This window comes from Ahaetulla prasina, chromosome 4, assembly GCF_028640845.1.
Source record: "Ahaetulla prasina isolate Xishuangbanna chromosome 4, ASM2864084v1, whole genome shotgun sequence".
In the NCBI taxonomy this organism is placed as follows: Eukaryota; Metazoa; Chordata; class Lepidosauria; order Squamata; family Colubridae; genus Ahaetulla; species Ahaetulla prasina.
Window position 1 is genome coordinate 45,018,313 of NC_080542.1, and position 18,445 is coordinate 45,036,757.

At 38.3% G+C, this 18,445-nt stretch overlaps 1 protein-coding gene across 5 annotated transcripts in view; it reads right to left on the reverse strand.

The window, feature by feature from the left end:
• GRB7 (growth factor receptor bound protein 7) overlaps positions 1-18,445 on the reverse strand; it is a 68,832-nt gene that overhangs the window by 35,159 nt on the left and 15,228 nt on the right. The window contains exon 1 of one of the 5 annotated variants that reach the window (XM_058182949.1): positions 5,612-5,667. The exons of 3 other annotated variants lie outside the window; for them this stretch is intronic. In XM_058182949.1, the coding sequence (XP_058038932.1) occupies positions 5,612-5,639 (28 nt within the window). In that variant the 5' untranslated portion in view covers positions 5,640-5,667. Of the gene's footprint in view, positions 1-1,962; positions 2,044-5,611; positions 5,668-18,445 lie in introns of those variants that run through there. One more of the 5 variants, XM_058182952.1, reaches the window with a different exon arrangement.

Below are 18,445 nucleotides of genomic sequence, written 5' to 3' on the forward strand. Positions count from 1 at the left end.
CTCCTGAGCTCCATTTTTGCTAGCAGAGGGTTGCAGGAGGCCGTTGCAGCTGAAAACGGAGCTTGCGAGGGCCACATGCAGCACTCCTGAAGTCTGTTTTCACTGGCAGAGGTTTGCAGGAAGCCATCAAAGCTGAAAATGGAGCTTGGGAGCCCATTTTCGCTGGCAGAGCTCTTGGGGCACCACTGGTGCCCCCAACACGAGTGACATCGAGTTGGCCACACACACCCTGGCCCCCCACGGTCAAACACAACCCTGAAGCATCGCTCAATGAAATTGAGTTTGACATCCCTGAATTAGACAGTAAAACTCAGCTCAAAAATTGCTTATTTGTAAAACATATAAATCACTTTCAAGTTCTCAAAGCGACATACACGATTAAAAACATTGTTTGTGCTGCTGGGAAAATGCATTGTTACTGTCTTTGGTAAAGTTCCAAGGAAAATTATCTTCCCTGAGCTAATTTTGGTAGCACTGCAGGAGCATAATAAATGGAGTCATAACCCAGCAATCTCACCAAGGCAATTAGTCAGTGATCTGGTTCAGGGGTCTCCAACAAAGCTTTCCTCAGCAAAGCTGGCTGAGGAACTCTGGGAGTTGAAGTCCACAAGTCTTAAAGGGACCAAGGTTGGAGACCCCTGATCTGATTGACAAGGGAAAATAGCATACAGGTAACCAAATGAACCCAATGTCAACTCTCAAAACATCCCTCGCCTGCTCTCAAGTTGCCATTGCTTTAAATGACAGTATTAGGGCCTCAGTCGGAGACTGATCTCATTCTCTCCTCTAACTTCACAGAACAATATCAGCTCTAGAATATCTAGATATGTGTATTGTCAATGGGTTCCCTTAAACTCAAATATTATAACAATGAGGTAAATCATACAGAAGGCACACAGATAATGGTGCAGTTGATTCAAGTCCCAAAGGAGAATAGAAGCCTCAATTCATTCTTGTGAATAATGAATAATAAGATGGCAGTATGCAAAACAAATTTGCATTAAAACAAACAAGATTTGTTTTAACCATGGTTTCTTGAATAATGAAACATATGGTTATATTAAGTTATAAACTCATCACATTGTGCCAAAACTAAGCAACCCACATTACAGCATAATACAACATGTGACACATAGTCATTTAATTTCTCAGTTTTATTTAACTTCAGTTCTTTCAATTCCTGAACATTTGTTTTCGCAGTATCCAGAATGTAGTGTTTTATATGAGTTGCAGGATAGCCTATGTGGTTATTCCCACTACTTGGGTTTTGTTTTTGTTTTGTTTTTTGTATGCAACTATCCCAATGTATACTATGTTGAAAAACAGCAATATTTTTATTTATTTTGATTTGATTTAACCCAATCTTATTTATATGAAACTTAAAGTGACTGATGTACATAATATGTCTTCTTGCTATTTTCCCCACAAGAACAACCCTGTGAGATGGGTTGGCTTGAGAGTGAGTCGCCCAAGGTCACCCAGCCGGTTTACATGCTTAAGGCAGGGCTAGTAGTCTCCGTTTCCTAGTTTCTAGGCCAACAGCTTAACACTACACCAAACTGGCATTTTTACACAAATCCTCAAATATAATCTGATTTATATCAGTTTTTCCAAATATAAGCTGTTGCTGCCATCTGGTTCTGGCTTTTTTGCTTGTACTTCATTGAAAAATATAATATCTAGTATATGCATTAATATAAACTTAATGATTATTGTAATATGGGAGAGTGGTATGAGGATCACATATGCAACAATGCAAAGACAGAAGATTCAGTACGAGTGTAACAATCAGGCTTAGGTAACCTCTCTCTCCTCCTAAAATAAACTCTGCCCAGTCCATTCAAGCAAATTATAATGCCAGTGCTGCTGTATGAATACCAAGATCCAAATTATAGGCATATTTCTGAAAAGAAAATAGATACATTGAAAGAACCAAATTATGAAATTATATAATAGCCTCACCCAACCTGATTCCTTTCCAGATGTATGATCTTCAATACCCAAATTCTCCAGCTATCATGGTTACTGTTGTCAATAATGAGAAGGCTGGGACTGGAGACAAAAAAATTACCCCATAATATACAAGATTCTTTCCCAGAATTTAATTTTTAGAAGATGTTTCCAGCCCCTTTGATATTCAGGAAAATTGCAAAAATATAGTTTTCTATCAAATTTCTCAGGTGATATTTATCATAGTTTTTGTAGGTACTTTATCAAATCTGCTGTGCTTTTCTCACAAAGAAAAGGCTTTAAAACCATTAAATCTAATGGTTTTAGATCTACTAGGAAGATGTATGACTGAATTCATTAGGATGTATGCCTGGGTGTCAAAAGAAATCAGTGACACTCAGTCATATGAGGTCAATATGGCTATAAATCTAAGTGGATCCAAGCACTACTAACCTTAGAACCTTGTGCCAGTTTGCATAAGGTTTCATGTGAGATAAACATATTTCAATGTCAGACTCTTTGCAAGTATTTCCTCCACAGATAGGTCAATGGGAAAATGACTAGTTCATTGTCACATTTCTATTTATCATTTTTGATTCAGATGTACATATGTTTTTACTACTTAGCAGAATTTTTTAAAAATCTAGCTCCCCTAATGTTCATTTCCTCATTTACCCATGACTTCATTATCAGAATCAGGTAAAGGTGACTCAGGAGTTCTTCTTTGGGTCGAAGAAGCAATGACGACAGAGTTCAAAAAGCAATTCAGGTGGCATGGAAGTTATCAGAAAGTCTAATTTCACACGCCCTTTGTTATATAGTGCCAACCACTTTTGTGCCTCATGGTGAAACTATGTTTGTTGCTCTGATGTTCTCAATGAGAGTGACAAAGTGGCTGGTATATTTTGATAATATACTCCACAAAAGTCTTTGTTGTAAATTACCAGTTAGGCTTCAAGATGATACAAGAAAATTTGGCCAGCCATATAGAATCTTGCTTAACCTGAATCACTCTTGCCATTCACAAAGAGCAGCAGAGAATTGTGGGGACATTGAAATCTTGTCCCTTCATGGGAAACCCTCCTAAGAATTGATATTTTGTCAGTCTCTAAGACTTTTACGTTTGCCCTCTCAGCGGAAAAATTACAAATAGCAGCCTGTTTGTATTCAAGTCCTGCCTTAGTCATGAAAACTAGTGGAGTGACCTTGGGTCCCTACTCTCTCTCAGCATAACCTACCTTACAAGATTGTTGTTATGGAGAAAAGAGGAGGAAAGCGGATTAGATGTGTTCACCGCAAGTTGTTTTTTTAAAAATTAAAAAGGAGAGATATAATGAATGAATGAATGAACAAATAAATAAATAAGTTCTTGACCAGTACGTTTGCAGACTCCCAAATTACCAAGAGCTTCATTGGTACAAAAACTCCACAAAAACTTTATGCAACAATTCCGTACAGATACATCTGCCCTCAAAAATCAATGTAAATTATTTTTGAGCTTTCGAAAGGCATTCTTAAAACTATCCCCCTTACTAAAAATTCCTGATACAGATTGCATGGGCACACTTTTTTGTCACCAGAGTATAAATGTTGGTTATTTATAAGCCTGTCTGACAAAAAGAAGTGTGAAAGGGACAAAGATAAAATCTGTAGATTTCTTCAGTCTCCCAAATGGAGCCTAAACAATCAGAGGCTCTCTGATTAAGGAAAGGGCCCTGCCTCCTCCAAAACAAAACAATAGCACATCCTGGACTATACCATTTCAAATTCCATGGGTGTGAGAGATCATGTGACCAAGCAGCTCTAAATTCAACAACAGAAATAAACATGTTGATGAAAATCTGGAGGAGGAGCCTACAAAGCATTTAATCATATTATGTCTTCTCCTCGCCCCCTAGTCTCTACTTTGAAGTGGCACAGGCATATTAGCAAACTAGGTCAGCTATGCAACCATGAACAAATAAATATGAATAATGATCTAAAGGTAACTCACTGGTTAAATTGGCCCCACTGCATAAATTAAAGTTAAGCACATTTTCGTTTTGGATAGTACAAGTACTGGAATTCAACTCTCAGCTCCAAGCAGTTCAGTTTGTACTTAAGAAAATGTCCTGAAAACAGGATCGAGTTCACAGATTAGGACTTTATAGTTTCCCATTCTGCGGGAATAATATATCCTAAATGGCATGTTCTTAGTTGATTTCTATGCACAATGAAGAGAATTCCTGAGAAAAATTGTGGCATATGAATTCTTCTCTAAATGTGAAGGATGTAAAAGCTGCAAGAAGTACATCATTTGTCTGAAAAGAAGATGTGGGTGAGAACAGATTACCATATGCCCTAGTTTAACTGGGATTGTCTCAATTAAACATGCATTGGTTTAAAAAAACTTTCCAGGAAGTAGGGCTATAGAACAGCAAAGGGAGAGAACAAAATTTGTCGCTCCCTTCCCCCCTTGCCTTCACAAGGAAAGAAAAAGAGTTTCAATAATTCAATGTGTGCTCTGGATTAGCTGAATAAACTCCCTCCCTCCTTTGTTTTTGCAAATTATGCAGGCAAATGAAGAAGCATCGAAAGAATGCTAAACTCTTGCCCTGATTTTACCGCTTAAAAATATAGTAAGTCTGTGGGATTGCAAAATTGGGGGCAGGCGATCAACGTTTAAACCATTTGTATGCCCTCTCTTCATATTGTGTCATTGCTGGATTCACACATCATGTTAGGATAGGCTAGAATGGCATTGGATCATTTGTAATTCATTGTGTTGTGGGAAGCCAGCCTTAGTATGAGGACTAAATGCAACTTGATAAATCATAATAGGGATTTTTTGGTTAGGTATAACATGTTACATGAACACAGCAACGGTTTTTGTTAAATTGGAATTAGGTTTCAGTGTTCTTGTTAAGCACAGCTTCTGTGTTCATATTTGTATTCTGCCACACATTAAAGGTTTAGCTGATTAAAAAGTGCAAACTTACATATCACCAAAAACATAAACAAACATAATTATCAGTATATTTGTGTAAATGGGTATGGGTGCATGTTGTAAGAAAACAGCAATGTATAATAGCTGAAATTAATTGAATAGGTTTTGATCTTCCTAGACTTAACAGCAAAGGCTAGGCCTGAGTAGGAAATGTTAAAGGACTTTCAAAAAGGGGTTCGAAGATGCTATATAACCATGGTTGCACATAACCATGAAGGCACCCCAAGAATTCCTTCTATCATGCTTTGTAAAACTGGTACAGGAAGTATCCTTACAGATGGTACTTTAAGAACATAATGAAACATAGAAGAAAATATTCTAGTAGGTGGGATTAAACTAGTTAAAATTTTGTAAATTATATTCTGCACCCTTGCATTGTAGCTGTGTGGATATCAGAGCACTGGAGTCACAATGACAGGAGAAGAGAAATTACTTTTAGCTTGCAGGCAAGCCTGCCCTAATTCAGGTCCTGAGTAGTAGACAACCAACATTTTTCTCCAAACTCTCTGGCATTTGTTTTCTACCAAAAGGTAGCTATTATTATCATCACTAATTTTTTTTCCTTACAGGCGCCAATATTGCCTCATATTCAATTCCAGCGGGACCAGACCAGTCACTAGGTATGAATCATCAACTCACGATGCCGGTTTGACCCTGCTTATCAAAATTGCATACCTGCATCTTTATAAGAGAAGTCATCCATCGTCAGCCGTGATGAATACTGCAAAAACATGCATCTAAAAATCTTGCTTTGTTTACTACTGATCTAACACTGACCAATTACACTCCCTGTCATTTTTTTTTTGTGGGGGAAGGGCTGGGGAGTTAGGGAAGGATGTAGAAACCAGGTCTACCTTATTATCCGATCTGTTTCCCTTCCATCAAAAGAAACCAGTGAGTCAGAATGTGAGATGGTGATTCAGTTCTCATACCGCACCCTTTGTACCGGCTCAAGCATGTCTCAGCCTTCACATACCTGCACTCTGTCTTCCAGACTCCTTTTTTCCCTGGAGACTTGTGGGGGCTCAGGGGAAAATAAGCCACTCTATCTCTGGACTCAACAGTAGATGTCTGATCAGTCACAATGGGTGTTACTTATTCTAACCTACTTGTTACGATTAGAAAAACATCTACCTCACCTTATAAACCACAAATGCAACCACTGAAAAAACTAGTATTCTCAGCACTTGTTTATGTAGATTCTGATAGTTCTCTTCACATGACATTACAACTTCGTGTTAGTTCAACTTGTACTAACTACAGGCACATCTCATGAAGGATTTTTTTTTTTCAAAAAGACGGAAAATACTCCTTCTTAAGATTGTTTTTTTTTCTTCCTTTACTTCTTCTAACCTATCATCTAGGATTTCCTGGTGGTTTGTCATCCAACTACTCACTATGTCTGACTTGCTTAGATTTTTTTTTCAGCTCATCCAACTTACAGTATATGCTGTAAGAACGCAGCTATGCCAATAGTAGTATTAGCTGCAATCAGGGCTATGAGTTGTACATAGAACAGTGTTGGATTTGAGGATCTTTACATTTCTTCCTGCCAATTTGTATGATTTTGCTTCATTTCTATCACTGGACAATCTCCAGTCATTATTTTTAGTTTTTTATCTTTTTAATATGATTTCCTCAATTGAAATTCTTGTCCCTCTTCAAAGATGCTGTATTTAGGAAAAGTATAGGCATCAAATAGACACATTTTTTTGTTAATATAGAAAATTATTATAACTACTTACTACTTTAGTAGCAATTTATAATCTCGATAAAGCTCTAGAATCCAAAATGAAATACTGAACAAGTTTTTATTTATAACTGAATAAATAACTTTCTAACTGAAAAGAAAGAAACTGGAAACTGGAAACACAAAATCTTGGCACTAAACTCAGTCATGTTTCTCTGTGCATTTTCTTGAACTTCAAAATAATTTCCAAGGAGATGATGCTACCCACTTTGCAAAATCTGGGAATTACACAAATATTTTGTATCTAACACATATTATACAGAAGAAACAAAAGTTATTTTTAAAAGACATAAATGAAATGGGAATAAAATACAAACAGTACATCCACATCATCAAGTTTTTCATTGCAAAGGCAGTCATGATTTACAAAGGGTTTACCATCATAAACAGCAGAAGTGCCAGCTTGGTGCTGGAGGAAAATGAATTACCGCATTGGCTAGCAGTCTGAAACAGGGAACATATTGGGGAAAAATTTATGTGACTTGCAGAGAATTTACAACTTTAGTATTGGCGCTCAGTCCTTGCAATGGAGAAGAAAGAAAACATAATTTGATTCTGTTCTGTATTATTCTTGACTGATTGTGTGGCTGATTATCACTGAAAAAAATCTTTTAGCTAACAATGGTGGAGGTACAAAAATATCTATAAACGATAATTTATTATTATAAGCAGCAAACAGAAGCAACATTCAAGCAACAGAGATGAAGGAACATAGTACTATAAAGAAAATGATTGTTCTGAACCAAGCTATGTAAAAAGATTTTTAAATAGGATTTAAGATGTTATCTTCACAACCCTAGAGCCAGTTTGATCTAGTGATTCAGACAGCAAGCTAGAAACCAGGAGAGTGAATTCTAGTCCCATATCTTAGGCATGAAAGCTGGCTGGGTGACTTCAGGCCAGTCACTTTCTCCCAGCCCAACTCACCTCACAGGGTTGTTGTTGTTGGGAAAATAGGAGGAGAAAAGAGTATTATGTCTGTCCACCGCCTTGAGTTTATTAAATAATAAACATGGAATATAAATAAAATAAACCCCAATGCTGCTATCTTCTACCCAACAAACATCTGATCCATGATTGTTAAAAATCTGTACTGTATCTGAAGATTGGAGATACACACACTGAGTCAGATCGATCTTAACTATTCCAAGGGCTATGCCCAATGGTGGGTTTCAAATTTTTTTACTACTGGTTCTGTGGGTGTGGCTTGGTGGGTGTGGCATGGCTTGGTGAGCGTGGTAGGGGAAGGATACTATAAAATCTCCATTCCCACCCCACTCCAGGGGAAAGTTACTGCAAAATCCCCATTTCCTCCTGATCAGCTGGGACTTGGGGGGCAGAGAATAGATGGAATGGGGCCAGTCAGAATTTTTACTACCGGTTCTCTGAACTACTCAAAATTTCCACTACCGGTCCTCCAGAACTGGTCAGAACCTGCTGAACTCAGTCCTCCACTACCAGTCCTCCAGAACTGGTCAGAACCTGGTCATAACCTATGGCTATGCCAAATCAAACTTCCAAATTTCACAACTTATAAAGGCACCCAATTTGATTCTTGTCTAAATCTGTGAACAGCCAGACTTGTGAACTATAGCTACAATTAATTCCTATTAAAAAGCCAGCGCAGCTTCCGAAACTTCACTGAGATTGCTAATATTGTATTATCTAAGTCTCATTGAGACCACTTTAAGAATGAAACAATTAGTCATAGTAAATTTGAATAAATTATAGACATATATATAAACACACAAATAAAGAAAACAAAATAAGTTCTATGTGTAACTTAATTGTATGCCTAACACCAAATATGCTTTTCTAGCAGTAAGCGGCAGTGTCCCATCCTGCAATTCAAGAAGTTGCCGGATGTTAGTTTTCCCTCCAGCAATCTTTTCTCTCTGTCTGACTCATCCTAAAATATTTAGACACAGAGAGGGATTCCCAGTATGAAATTAGAAAGTAAAATAAGTAAACAAATAGAAGAATAAGAGAAATAAAATAGTAAGAGATACCAGAGGGGGAAAATAGAGACATGGGAACCCCATTTAAAGTTTGAGGTTATTTGAAAGAATTGATGGTAGCAGCAGCACATAAGCTGGTTAGAGAAATAAAGACCAAATCATAAGAAAATGAACCCCTTCCTTCCCCCCCTTTCCTCTGCTCACCACACACACTGTCAACACACCTCAAGGTCCCTATGCCTCCTCATTTCCAGTTAAACCAGTTTAGCATCATGATCTCCCACGCAAGGATGCTTGAATAACCCTTCCCTGGTAACAACTAACTGGGTCGGCATCTGGGACACTTGTAAGGAAGGACAGCTCATTTTGGTTAGCAGGAAGAAAGAGCTGTAAAAATTGGATAGCGATGGGGGAAGGGAGAGATAGGACAGCTGTTGGCAAACAGAGGAGGAAATTGTTATATAGGCTTGCCTGCTACAATGTGTACACACAGAAATGAATGAATGAATCAGAGGATGACAAAAAATATCCCATAATTCCATATTATAAGTTTCTATTTCTAATTATATTAACTTCTCTTACCATTTTTTGATACCTTCTAACATAAACAGGGCACAACAGCTTGTTTAAGCAACCCTGTAACAGGAAAATTCACCTGCTCTGGTATTTCTCCCGCTCTGGTCAACTAATCTGGCTAATTCATATTTTTCAGTCTTTTCTTACCATAGTTCAGAAAAAATTGCAGAACTGTAGCATTAAAACAATTCTCCATAGTTCAAAATATTGCCCAAAATAGAGGTCTGTGGGCAAATCAAGAAAAAGTTAAATAATTGTTTTCTAAAAGAAGCTGTGTTCTTGGCATTCAGCAATCCCTCACTACTGAAAAACTCAAAGATGCTTTTCATTGGAGAGAGCTTTCTTATCTTAGTAAAAATTGGGCAAGGCTTATTTATTGTGCTAATTTCTAGTACTAGTTTTGTAATTCACCTAGGAACATAGTGATAAACTTAGCTTAGCCTTATATTTCGTTTCTCACCTGCCAAATAGCTCTGGGATCCTTGAAAACCCTCTCCCACTTTGTTCTCTTTGAACTGAAATTTGGAAGCATGTTATCACCAAACAGGAGATTACACAGAATAGTCATTGCCAGATCCCCAAGAGATTAGTACCATTACCATAACAGGTAACCATTCTGGACTCCAAGAGCGTCATGTAGAAGATTCTAGATTCTAAAAGTTGCCTGTCAAATCCTGATATAAAACTGCAATTCATGTAACAGTAGAGGGAATTTATTAAACACATGAATAGACATTAACTACGTTTGTTGTGTCTGCGCCCCCCAAGCCGAGTCGAGGGGACAGAACAACGTTTCATGATTTGAATATACATCGTACCTTAAGATATACCCAAAAATATTAATTTTTATCTTTACCACCTTGTAGTATATGGCCTTCAATATGCCACTTAAAGGCCAAGGACAGCCTTAGTTCAAGAAAAGTTGAGCACCTGATATAACAGAATGTTTCCACAATTATTTAAATCAATAAATTAACCATCACTACCCTCCTAAAAGGAATGAAAATACTCTTCAGTCACCTTGTGCTAAGGCATAAGGATACCAGCAATGGGAGATCTAAAAAATTTATTTATTTTTGCTAAACAAAAATATGAGAGGCATTTGGTTCAATGGAAAAAACGGGTGCTCTTCATAAAAAGGCCCGGATTCATTTCAAGGGTTTTAAAATAAAAATCTCAGACTCCAAAGTGAAAAAAGATATTTTCCTGAACTGTTGTCACTATAATAGGTAAGGGAGATGCATAAAGCATTTTCTTAGACCATATAAGCTTAGCTGAATGGACATATTTTTTTCTGTTAACAGAGAATACTTTTGCTTTCCATGTCTCTTAGCATTCCAAGGTTAATATCTCTACTTTCTATATGATACTCTCTACATGATAAAATACAACTTCTGTAAGCTTAAGGCAACACTGGGTTTTACATAAAACATCAAGGATTTCAGTTGCCAGTTGTGTTTGGCGAGTACTATATACATTGGAGAAAGTTAGGGGCCTTAAGAGATGAAATGCTGCCTTAATGAGGAACTAGTGCTTAGTACCACTCTAAGCCACCCATTCTGCAGGGTGTTGAAAAAAAAGGCTGGTAGACTATATATGATTCATCATCCACTTTTGTTTTTGGTAGCATTTTATTTCAAAGTCTTGCAGCCATCTAGCCTGGTCTCACTTTCAATTTCATCTTTGCATAGCCGTTTAGCTTTTTATCCATCAGCAGATATTTACCAACTGATTAATACCAGATTGTCCTTGCTTTACTATCACAATTGGGACCAGGAACTCCGTCAATGAACAATACAGTTGTTAAGTAAGACATCATATGAATGCCATGGACTAACAACTGTACATCCATGGCGATCATTAAGTGAGACATGATGTGACCATGCCTTGCAATTTTATTGCCAAATTCTCTATTGAATCAACTTGTCAGAAGCCAGATGCAAAGCAAATAATGATCATGTGACCGCAAAACATTACAATGGTCATAAAGGTAACTTTTTCAGCACCATTATAACCTCATGTGGCTACTAAACAAGGCTGTCATTAAGCAAGGACTACCTGTACTATTTTTCAGCTCTATACAATAAATGCTACAGGCTCTGGGAAATAGTAAAGTATGAAGAAAGTACAAGCAGCATGAAAATCAGAACAAAATCTTGCTAAATTCTGTCTTCCTTAAAGCTTGCTCTCGTCACTTCTTTCACGTACTGCAGTTTGTGCCTTGAGCCTGGGAAATGATACCTGTTTGGAACACATGCTCTCCCATTCAATTTGATTTAGACTCTCAGGTAAAGGAGAGAAGAACTCTATAAACTGAACTTGGGCTGTCAGGGACAGCCCAAGTTCAGACAGAACAGGCTTTTAAGCATTCAGTCCCTTTCTGCAGTGGAAGCAAACCAGCCAGAGGAATGGGACACACACATTTTATTTGACTTTTGTCTTTGGCTCTGTGCCTTTCAGGAGGCCTTTTTCACGGCTGATCAAGTTTCCCAACAGTCTCAAGGTCATACCATATTTAACCGTGTGTGTGTGTGTGTGTGTGTGTGCGCGCGCGCATGCATGTAAGGAGAGAGGCTGGAATATAGCCACTCCACCTCCACCACCATATTCCACAATTGTTCCAGTTTAACTAGTGGGAAATGTATTAGTTACTAAATTACTATTTTGTTAAATCACTCATCTGATGCTTTCTTTCTTTTTTTTATATAAACACATTTTGGAGGGATGCCTTGTAACACTTTGTTAGTTGCAACTTATTGGAATGGCCAATCTGCTGTTCCATTCTCAGAGGTCTTTGGTCAGGTTGCACACGCTGCATAACAGAAATGTGAAAATGTTCTCCAACAGCCCTTGAGCAATTTTAAAAACTGCTTTGGAAAAGCACGGGAGGGATAGCACTTAATTCTTTCTCCATTCCAAATTATAATATTCTTCCTTCATCCATGTCCTGCTTTTTGAAAGACATCAGTACAACCACTAGGGTGAAAGCACTTTATCCTTTGATGTATCTAGTAATCCCTTAAAATTCCCACACCTCCAGATATTTGCCCAACTTTAAGATAATCCACTTCAGGATTAAAATCATTTAGGCCATGCATCTTTGCACGTAGTTATTTGATTAATTTGGCCCAGGTAGGTCACTGTGAGCCATAGAAATGTTACAGCAGAGTATTTTTTGCTGCAATTTTCCCACACTGACTCCATACCTTAGTTTACAAAGAGAAGTTCAAGTGTTAACACATAACCCCTGCTGAGAAGAAGCAAAGATAAGACCCTGCAGGGAGTTGGCAGGTTAAGATGGGCACAGATCCAAGCAAGGCACAATACTCAAACCTTCTTTCAGGCTGTGGTAAGTTGCCCCATTAGTACCCCTGTTGGCAGCATGAGCTGGGGCAACAGCTATTTTTAAAAACAGATCTAAAACTAGAGAAAGACTGCAAGTCAGAAAAAGCTGATGCAGCTAGAGCAGAAAGCAAGGCACCGAAAGGGATTATTTAACCCTTCAGTCCCAAAGTGCAAAAGCAATAAAAGGTACAATCATTATTCTTTTATGTGTAATTTATTACACCATAAAAGTGTAATAATCAATGACTTAGACGAGAGGATTCATCAATGACTTGGACGAGGGGATAGATGGGGAACTCATCAAATTTGCAGATGACACCAAGCTGGCAGGAATAGCCAACACTCCAGAAGATAGGCTCAAGTTACAGAAAGATCTTGACAGACTTGAACATTGGGTGCTAACTAACAAAATGAAATTCAACAGTGAAAAAAGTAAGGTTCTACATTTAGGCAAAAAAACCAAAATGCATAGGTACTGGATATGTGGTACCTTGTTCAATAGTAGTAACTGTGAGAGGGATCTTGGAGTCCTAGTGGACAACCATTTAGATATGAGCCAGTAGTGTGCAGCAGCTGCCAAAAAAGCCAACACAGTTCTGGGCTGCATAAACAGAGGGATAGAATCAAGATCACGTGAAGTATTAATACCACTTTATAATGCCTTCGTAAGGCCACACTTGGAATATTGCATTCAATTTTGGTCACCATGATGTAAAAAAGATGTTGAGACTCTAGAAAGAGTGCAGAGAAGAGCAACAAAGATGATTAGGGGACTAGAGGCTAAAACATATGAAGAACAGTTGCAGGTATGTTTAGTTTAATGAAAAGAAGGACCACAGGAGAGATGATAGCAGTGTTCCAATATCTCAGGGGTTGCCACAAAGAAGAGGCAGTCAAACTATTCTCCAAAGCACCTGAAGGTAGAACAAGAAGCAATGGGTGGAAACTAATCAAGGAGAGATGCAACTTAGAACTAAGGAGAAATTTCCTGACAGTTAGAACAATTAATCAGTGGAACAACTTGCCTGCAGAAGTTATGGATGCTCCCACACTGGAAATTTTTAAGAAAATGTTGGATAACCATTTGTCTGAAATGGTGTAGGGTTTCCTGCCTGGGCAGGGGGTTGGACTAGAAGACCTCCAAGGTCCCTTCCAACTCTGTTGTTGTTGTTGTTGTTGTTGTTGTTGTTGTTGTTGTTGTTGTTGTTGTTGTTATTATTATTATTATTATTATTATTATTATTATTATTATTATTATTATTATTATTATTATACATCTTCTGGCTGCCTCTGTATGAATAACCAGACAGGCTTTTGGAAAGGGAAGCACATGGTGCTCAATAATATCACACAAGAACATAAAATAGTCTCAGCTTCTCTCACATCATAAATCCAATGGATGGTTTTAGGCAATTCCCATTTTTAAAATTGACCCACACATCATAGAAAGACTATGAGAATAAACAGAAAAATATTCACTATGTACAAAAGCTCATAGTTTTTGAAGAAAAGGCAGTATATGTTATTGCACATAAAATATATACATTTATTATACAGAATCTCCTTAGGATCAAATTTTTGTAGAGTGAGTCTGTATTGATCTAAAGTGTGTATACATTTGGATTGTAGGCATTTCACTTTAATTAAATGCACCCTTCTGCTCACTTAGGAACATATATTGAGAATACTGGAAACATTCACGCCATCTAATTCAGGGATCACTATCATAGTGACTGTCAGCCCCAGGATATCCATCGATGTCCAGAAATAGTGCCCACAACATTATAAAACTAAATAATGAAAAATGAAACAAATTCAAAATCGCATGATATCATCCGCATCTGACTTTTTTTTTTTTACAATCTTACACAAAATCTCATAAGATTTTAGATGGTGGGACAATACCTAATTCATTGTAGACTGACATAACACTAAACATACATTTAAGGATATGATTGAATCCACATTATTCTTGGATATAATTAAACACATCATATTATAGTTTAATGAAATGTATGAATGTCACAGAACATCTAGATCACAAAGAGATATTTATAAAAATAAATAGCTATGACTGTTTATGTAATCTATGAACTGGACATTATGTAAAACAAAATCATATCCAGGGAATACTTATCAAAACTGAACTAAACTAGCCTGAGTAAACTAGACCCAATCAAAGTCACCTCAACCAAAAATTCACTAAATAATATTTAGCAAGCCTTTCTTCTGTTCTCTCTCCACTATTTCCTAATAACTCACACTATACTTTAGAACTGACTAGCAATTTTGCATCAAATCCTTACCATTTACTGATCTCAAATGCTTTCAGAAAATGTTGAACACTCAAAATCTTCTATTCCCCAGACTGAAGAGTGAATCTTATGAAAGTGACATTCTAGCAAACCCTGTAAAGTTTTCAGTTTTAAAAATTGCTTTAAAACCTTTTCTCCTACATGGATTGAAGAAAACATGTGTCCCAGTGGTGAAATCCAAATTTTTTTACTACTGGTTCTGTAAGTGTGGCTTGGTGGGCATGGCTTGGTGGGCACGGCAGGGGAAGGATACTGCAAAATCTCCATTCCCATCCCACTCTGGGGCCAGCCAAAGGTGGTATTTGCCGGTTCTCCGAACTGCTCAAAATTTCCGCTACCGGTTCTCCTGAATCAGTCAGAACCTGCTGGATTTCACCCCTGATGTGTCCCAAGAAAGCATTACTAGGGATTCATGCTGGTTGCTACTTATAACTCTGAGTGGTTGCTGAGTCAAGAAAGATTTTAAAGCAATAGTAGAATACCTACTTTGTGCAAAGAAAAAGGCTCCCATATATTAACTGTTGCTAATTAAAATTAGCGATTTTGGGGCAACTTTACACTTACATAGGCAATTTGTCTGTTAAGGAGAGAAGCAGACTGTCCAGAATTGGAAATTTTGAATAGGAAATTCATGCATGAAACTCACAACTGAACTCACACTGCTTTTGTTATCTTTATTTACTTCCTTGTTTTCTTTCTACAACATAGGGCATTTCTCACACTAAATGCTATGAGGAAGAAATGGGAAAATATGTACTGGCCTTTTGGCATGAGCCCAAAGGCAAGTGAGCAAATATTAATATCATTCTGGAACAAGGCTAAATGATCAACAGGTTGTAGCTTAGATCTTACATCAGATCTGCAGCAGGCAGGTTGGTTAGAATTCTGGGAGTTATTGTCCAATATATTTGGAACAAGTAGGCGCGTGGTTGGAAAAGAGTTCTTGTTCATGAAATTTATATTATATATATATATTTTTAAAAAAATCTAATTAACATTAGGACATTTTAGTCTTCAGATGCTGAGTGGCCAAATGCAATATGTCTGATTACTGCGGAATATGAACAGTGATAAAAATAATAATAAAACAGAATCCAAGGCAATTTGCACACTCAATAGGGTAAACATAGCATTCTCGAATCCAATATTAATGAAAGGTTGCTAGGCTATTCCAGTATTATAACTAGAAGACTCTGTGTGTTAGTGTGTGTGTGTGTGAATGTGTGTGTGTGTGTGTATTTTCAGCACATATCGATATCTATGGGGAGGAGATAGATAGATAGATAGATAGATAGATAGATAGATAGATAGATAGATAGATAGATAGATGTAGGTCTTTGGTTATTAGGGTTTTCTCCCGCGTAAAATTGGAAGTGTCTTAGTGACGTTTCGACGAAGTCTCATTTGTCATCTTCAGGCTTCAGCTTCGTGATTCTGGGAGCAATGTGTGATTGCAGCTGTTTCTTCCTTTTTAACTGCTAGTGGGGGTTTGAACTGATTGGGTAGGAGCTTGGCTGTGCTCTGATTGGATGGGGTTTTTTGTGCTCTGATTGGCTGGGGGTGTGTCCTGTTTGGGTGGGGGCTTGGTTGTGCTCAGATTAGTCTGATTTGAGCTGGTGAGCTGCATTGCTGTTGTTTGGCTTTGTGTTTGTGGTCGTGCTACATCTTCATAGTGGGTGTCAGTCTGTATGGATTGGAGGGGTTTGAAATGGCTAATGTTGCAGCTGCAGTCTGGCTTCTGGTCGTGCTTCATGATCAGTGTGGGTTTGGGTCTGCTTTCTGGGTGGATGTGTGGGGGTGACATCCTGTGTGGACCTCGTGAGTTTAGGTCTGGTGTCATTCCTCATGTTAGGAACTTGTTTGTCAATAAGGGCGGGTTTCCAAATGGCTGGTAGGCGGGAGGTATCATCTCGTTTGTTCATGCTGTGTGGCGTTTTTCTATCTCGATGGCTTCTCTGATTATTCTGTTGTTAAAGTGTTCAGTTTTGGCGATAGTACTGGTCTTTTTAAGGTCAATATCGTGTCCTGTGGCTTTAAGCTGTTGGACCAGGGAAGAAGTTGGTTCCTCTTTTTTGACTGAGTTCTTGTGTTCTTCAATGCGTGCACTTATTCTTCTGTTGGTTTGTCCAATGTATGTGGTGGGGCAGGCGGTGCATGGGATTTCATATACTCATTGATTTTCTAACTCAATTTTGTCTTTGGGGTTTCTTAGGATGGTGGATATTTTTTGGTTTGTGCAGAATGCTGTCTTGATGTTATGTTTGTGGAGGATCTTGCTGATTCTGTCTGTGGTGCCTTTTATATATGAGAGGAGGACTGTGCCGTTTTCTTGTTCTCTGTCTTGGGTTTTAGTGGGGGGTTCTTTTTGGATTAGTTTGGTAATCTTATTTCTATGGAATCCATTGGATGTTAGTACGTTAGTGAGAGTGTGTAGTTCGGTTTTAGGTGTTGTTCATCAGCCATTTTGTTCTAGAGATGAGTGTCTTGGCTACGGAGTTGATCTGTGCTGGGTGGTGGTGTGAGAGTGTGTGCAGATAGCGGTTTGTGTGTGTTTTCTTCTGGTAGATGTTGTGTCCTAGGGAGCCATTGGGTTTCTTGTAGACTAAGACATCTAGGAAGGGAAGTTGGTTGTTAACTTCTGTTTCCATGGTGAACTGTATTTTGGGGTGTAGGCTATTGAGGTGTGTGAGGAAGTTGTCAAGTTTTTCTTTCCTGTGTGGCAAGCTCCCACCCAATCAGTTCAAAACCCCACTAGCAGTTAAAAAGGAAGAAACAGCTGCAATCACACATTGCTCCCAGAAGCACGAAGCTGAAGCCTGAAGATGACGAATGAGACTTCGTCGAAACGTCGCCAAGACACTTCCAATTTTTATGTAGGTCTTGGCATTTTCGGGCCTTTTCCCATGTAAGGTTGAGAGTATCTTGGCGATGTTTTGACGAGGTCTCACTCATCATCTTCACCAGCCTGAAGATGATGAGTGAGACACCAGCCTGAAGATATATATATATGTAGGTCTTGGCATTTTCGGGTGTTTTCCCGTGTAAGGTTGAGACCCGAATATGTGAAGACCTACATACCTATACCCGTGAAAACCTACAAACACACACACACACACACATGCAAGTCGTGGCGTATTCAGGTCTTTTCCCATGCAAGGTTGACAGTATCTTGGCGACCTGCTTACAGCAACAAAGCCAGCACTCCACACCTCCCCACCAGTATTTATAGAGAGACAGCAGCTCCGACCACGCTTTGCTTGCAGAAGCACAAAGCTGTAAGCACCAGCCTGAAGATGACGAGTAGGACCTCATCGAAACATCGCCAAGTTACTCTCAACCTTACACGGGAAAAGACCTGAATACGCCAAGACTTGTATATCTATACCCGTGAAAATCTACAAAAACATGTGTGTGTGTGTGTGTGTGTGTGTGTGTGTGTGTGTGTGTGTGTGTGTGTAAGTCTTGGCATATTCAGGTCTTTTCCCATGTAAGATTGAGAATATCTTGGTGACATTTCAACAAGGTCTCACTCATCATCTTCAGGCTGGTGCTTTTGGCTTCGTGC